Source organism: Octodon degus, unplaced genomic scaffold, assembly GCF_000260255.1.
Source record: "Octodon degus isolate 3935 unplaced genomic scaffold, OctDeg1.0 scaffold00153, whole genome shotgun sequence".
Lineage (NCBI taxonomy): Eukaryota > Metazoa > Chordata > Mammalia > Rodentia > Octodontidae > Octodon > Octodon degus.
Window position 1 is genome coordinate 433,563 of NW_004524729.1, and position 5,678 is coordinate 439,240.

At 49.2% G+C, this 5,678-nt stretch overlaps 1 protein-coding gene across 1 annotated transcript in view; it reads right to left on the bottom strand.

Annotated features, from left to right (window-relative positions):
• The window catches only part of Poldip3 (DNA polymerase delta interacting protein 3), a 27,868-nt gene that overhangs the window by 10,852 nt on the left and 11,338 nt on the right, over window positions 1–5,678 (bottom strand). Inside the window, exons 2-3 of the mRNA XM_023702519.1 lie at window positions 3,251–3,641; window positions 2,807–2,893 (exon numbers count right to left, since the gene is read on the bottom strand). Coding sequence (XP_023558287.1) covers window positions 2,807–2,893; window positions 3,251–3,641 — 478 coding nt within the window. The remainder of the gene's footprint in view (window positions 1–2,806; window positions 2,894–3,250; window positions 3,642–5,678) is intronic.

The following is a 5,678-nucleotide window of genomic DNA, read 5'->3' on the forward strand; positions in this document are numbered from 1 at the left end:
GTTTGCCAGTCAAGCACTTATCCTACTGACCCATCTCCCCGGGCCCTTTATTTATATTTTAACCATTCTGAAATATTTACTTCTTGCTTTGACAAGAAGAAAAGAAAAATACAGGCGCATTAGTGTCTCATTAGGAGAAAAGTTTTATACGTACAGCTATGGAGTCATGGTTCCTTTACATACAAACAAAAATACTAATAAAAAGTGCTCCAGTGGTCAACAAAGGGCTAAGAGCTGCACGCATTTCTTCACACTTCACACACCTGTCACTAGGAACTGCCGTCTTCACCTACACTGACTTCTCCCCACCTGCACAAGAGCACGCAGCATGTGGACGAAAGCTATACCATTTCGCTAAACATGAACACCGAGCAGCCTGCCGCTGCGGGAGTCGGATCAGGCTCGAGATGCCCTGGGATTTGGCTGGACGGACAGTGCCAGGGCCGCATGTAAGCCCTCAAGGACGCGCCTGCCCTCGGCCAGGGAACTGCCTCCAAAGGGGAAGAGGAGTGCCGGGGCAAGCGGAATGCTGGTGTTCCCTGACTGCGCACCCACCTCCTCACTCGACCTGCCCTGTTGGGAGTTAGCTTTCTGCAGAGCCCACCTGGCCCTTCCCCAAGAGGGAGGGCAGGCCCAAAACGTGGAGCTAAAAATGGGGTGGGGGCAGGTGTGGTAGCACATACCTGCAATCCCAGCACTCAGGAGACTGAGGCAGGAAGACTGTTATGAGTTCAAGGCCAGCCTGGGCTACAAAGTGAGTTCAAGGCCAGCCTGAATTGCATAGCGAGACCCTGTCTCAAAAAGACAGAAACAAAAACCAAACAAAATATGAGTGGCCGGGGAGACAGCTCATCAGGCTGAATGCCTGCCCGGCAAGCACAAGGGCCCAGGTTGGATTCTGGGTATAACATGCCCACCATCAAAACTGTGCACAGTGGCACATGCCTGTAATCCCAGCACTGGGGAGGCTGAAACAGGAGGATCACTATATAGGAGGATCACTATGAGTCCAAGATACATATAGTGAGACACCCCCCACACACACACACAAAACATGGACCCAGCCTTACAAAAAGCATAAGCCCAAACTGTTTCCACCCTTCCCCACACTCACCTCTACCACAAGTATTCTTGATTTAAAGCTCTTTCTGGACATTAAATCTCACTGAGGAAAGGTGCCCTGAATCTCCTTCAAGCCATGCCACTCCTAAGGAACCCTGAAAGTATCCCAGCCAGTGGGCATGCACCCAGAGAGCCAGAAGAAGGGAACTATGAGGCTCTTTGTGCTGCCCCAAGGAGGGAAGGAAGAGGAAGGTGGGCCATGCAGGGACCTTTCTAACTCTACAGGCTAATTCTACCTCTAAAGTGGGAGAGCTACAATTTGTTTGGCTTGGGAATAGAAATTTGTAGAACCCTGAGTCTGGATTTCCCTGTGCCAGCTGAGGAAGAGACTGTTTGGGCAATCAGGCCCTGGACTGGGGCTCTTGGGTATGCCTGAGCTCAGAGCCTGGCCAACTCAGCAAGACCTCTGCTTCTCAATGTGAGAAAAAGAAGGGCTCATCAAATAGCTCAGCAGATTAAAACACCTGCAAGCAGGTGCAGGGCGACTGAGACTGGGTGTGGCAGCGCACGCCTGTATTCCCAGCTCTTGGGAGGCTATAAACAGGCAGATCACTACAAGTCTGATCTAGTAGTGAGACCCTGGACACCCTGTAGACTCTTCCCTAAAAATACAATAATAAAAAAATAAATCAAAAAAATATATATATTTTTGAGAAAAAGACTGGAGGCAGGGGCTGAGGCTAGAGAGGTAGGGTTAACACAGGGCTCCGAGTTTACCCCCAAGACCCCAAACAAAACAAATCTCACTCCCAAATTAGAATGACACAAAGGCAAAATCACAACAACAGCTGGCTCTGAAGAACACCCACAAGAAGAATGTTTTCCTGGGCTGGGAAGATGGCTGAGTGGAATAAGCGCTTGCCTAGCAAGCACAGGGGCCTGAATTCAATCCCTGGTTCTGCCAAAAAAAAAAAAAAAAAAAAGAATCCCTTCATGAGGCCTAGGCCTCTGCACTGAGTTGGACCCATCTTTTTATCTGCAATTTTGAGAGTGGGTTTATCCAACTCCCCAGGCTAGGCTCAGAGCTGGGAGCCTCCTGCCTCATCCTCCAGAGTGCCAGGACTATAAGTATGGACGATCATGTTTGGTTATCCTCTTCCTCTTTTCTACATCAAATATTTGACATTTTTATAATAAAAAACCTTAATAATCGGGTAGTGGCAGAGTATTTCACACCTCAAAATAAAAAAGGCTGCAGATATAGCTCAGCAGCAGAGTGCTCCTGGGTTCAATTCCACTGCTGAGAAAAACATGTAATTTGACTGTCTGCTATGCATCCCCTTCCCCATTAAAAAAGTTTTCTTTTTTTCTTTTTGGCTGGCTCAGGTTGCCTTAAGGGCGGAATGGTAAGGCATGTGGGGCTGGGGATCAAACTGTGCTATCCTGTGCCTGTGTTTGCAAAAGCAGGTGCTTAAACAACTAAGCTAACCGACAGGCCCCCTGAAAAAGTTTCTTTTTAAAACTCATCAATTGTAAAATGTCAAATGTAATTCCTGCTCAGTGGCATAACACCTGCCTGGCAAACTAAAGTCTTGAGTTCGATTCCCAGTACTAAAAAAAATAAAACAAAAAAAGCAAGTAATGTAATTTCTCCCTTGGAGCTAAGAGTCTTAGGTTAGGTCCAATGCGTGTGCACATGCATGCGTATGCGCACGCGCGCGCGCGCACACACACACACACACACCTGTTTGGCCTGGTGGTTGTTGACAACGTTGATCCTCATTCCAGCAGGATGGGCATGCAGCGGCACCGCAGCCTTCTGCTGTGGAACCTGGAAACATTCAGTGGTCACCGGTCTGCCCAGGGCTCACACACGTGGCCTGTGGTGGCCACAGAGTGCAGATGTCTGCTACATGCCCAAGCCCATGTGGCTCAGTCAGGGCCCCACTACCAAGAGGCTGCAGAGATAAAGTGAGGTGGTCTGTCTCCTCTGAGCTGGGGACAGGGAGGGCAGCCGGAGCACAGGACCAGCAGCCAGTTCTGACCCGCACACACTGCGGTACCACCACCCCATCTACAGCACACAGCTTCCCACCTGACCCTCCTGCCTTTCTTCCCGTCTTGCTAGGCCTGCAGCCAGCAGCCAGCAGCCAGCAGCCAGCAGCCAGCAGCCAGCAGCCAGCCCTACCTGGATGGTCTTGGTGAGCTTCAGGGCGGGGGTCACGGTCCCCACTGGCGGGCTCGGGTAGGCGGCGGGCGCACTCCTCTTCAGGCTGATCTTCTCCCGGGCGTCGGCCACCTGCCGGGGCTTCTGCAGCACTGTGCTCTGCTGCTTCCGTGAGTTCAGCATCTCCCTGGCGTCCTGCACTTTCCCTTTGATCCGAAACCGAGCGTCTTTCTGCAATAGCTTCTCTCGGGCGTCCTTGACTCCCAGCTTGAGGCGGGCATCTGCCAGGCCGATCTTCTGCCGGGCGTCAAACCTCTGCTGGAAGGTGGTAGTGCGCGCTGGCTGGCTGAGAAGGCTGTGCTGGATGCCAACTCGGGAGCGAACACCTCCCAGGCCCGGCCTGGTGTTAAGCCTGCAGAGGCAAACTGTGACAGTGAGCGAGCGACGTGGGCAGTGTGTGTCTGTGTATGGGGGGGGGTGTTTGCCCTGGGAATGGGGCATATCTAGAGGGACTTGGGGAGCTGCTCCTCCACATGCCCGAGTAAACCACTCAGCCTACACGAAGATGTCTTCGAGTTTCCCTGTTCTATGGTTTTAACTTGGCATCAGAAGTAAAATTCACCATGATATGCCAGGTTAAAAACCAGACCCGTTATCTTTCACCATTTACTCAACTAAAATGGCTCAAAATCTAAATATTAAAAGAGAAACCCTAAACCTGGTAGAAGATTGAATAGGTAGAACTCTTTAAAACACTGGTGTAGGCAGACTGGACAAAACCCTGATAGCACAGGACATAGCACAAGGAATCAACAATTGGGATCTCATCTTATTAAAAAGTGTTTACATAGCAAAAGAAATCACCAGCAGAGTAAAGAGACACTCCACAGTGTAGGATAAAACTTTTGCCAATTGTTCTTCAGATGAAGGACTAATATCTACAATATATAAAGAACTAAAAAATAAAAGATCCCCCAGTTTTAAAGACCCAATCCCCAAATAGGCACTGAGATACACACTTCTCTTAGGCAAGCCCAGGGCCCGAGGTTCGATCCCAGGTACCGCAGCCATGCCAGCCCTGCCCCCAGGGCAAGCTGAGCAGGCCAGTCTGATAGTGGCACACGGCTAATCCCAGCACTGCAACAACCCAATACATTTTTAAAAAAAAGATTTTAAAACTAGGACTAGAGGTCCCACTTGACCCAGCTCTTCCCCCTTTGGGTATCTTCCCAAAAGAATTATAAGCATCATACCACGGTGATATACACATACTTATGTTTATAGCAGCATGGTTTGTAATATTTAAATCTTGGAAACTGCTCAAATGTCCATTAACCAGTGAATGGATAAAGATGATGGTTTTTTTTTTTTTTTTTTTTGGTGGAGCTGGGGCTTGAACTCAGGCCCTTGAGCTTGCCAGGCAAGCACCTATTCTACTGAGCTATACCCTGAGCCCCCGATGTATTTTTTTGAAACCATACAGTACTACACTGCCACAAGGAAGGATAAGCCTGAGACATTTCTAGGTAAGCGGATGCACCTTGAGACCATGCTCTTAAGTGAAATGAATCAGACACATGTGAGTGAATACCACATTGCTTCTGGTGAGAAAGCAAAAGCATAAATAAGGGCCAAGCTAAGCAACAGGTACTGGAAAATGGAGACAATGTTCAAACGAGAAGGCAACAAAGGGTGGGGGAGGATGCAACACAGAACAAGAGAACAGAAGGAAAAAGTGGTAACAAAGCTTTTGTAAATAAGAAAAAGAGAGAAATGGGGGGAAAAGCAGCCAGATATATCATGTACAGGCGCCAATTCCCTATAGTGAATGTTATCATTACATATATATCTAAAGTGTACCAATAAATTTTAAAACACACACACACACACACACACACACACACACACACAATCCCCATGACAGACAAAAACTCCAAGAATGTCAGGAAATTAAACTTACCCCCAAAATATCACAAGCCCACCTAGCACAGAACACACTATTTCCAAAGTTCTTCCACGATCACTCTCAGCACTCCAAGGAGAAGCACTGGCTGCACCTGTGTCACAAGGGTAACAGCTGGCCGGGGTGGGGAGGTGGGGGTGGTGCTGCAGGACCCATAAGGGTCCCCTTAACACAGGTGGACACCACCCCACTGGGCTAGGATCAAGGGAGCCACATGTGGTCTCACTTAGGGCCAGGGGTCTAACACAGCTAACAAAGAACACAGTTAGAAAACAAAAAGGAAGGGCTGGGGAGATAGCTCAAGGGCATAAGTGCCTGCCTGCAAGCCTAAGGTCCTGAGTTCAATCCCCAGTACTACAAAAAAAAAAAAGAGCCGGCGAGTGAGTGAGAGGACTGGGGCCGCGGGATCCTGAATAGACCCAGAGCGCAGGCCCAGCATGGAACCCTTCAGCAGAACTCCCTGCAAAGAGGCTAGAGGCAAGACCC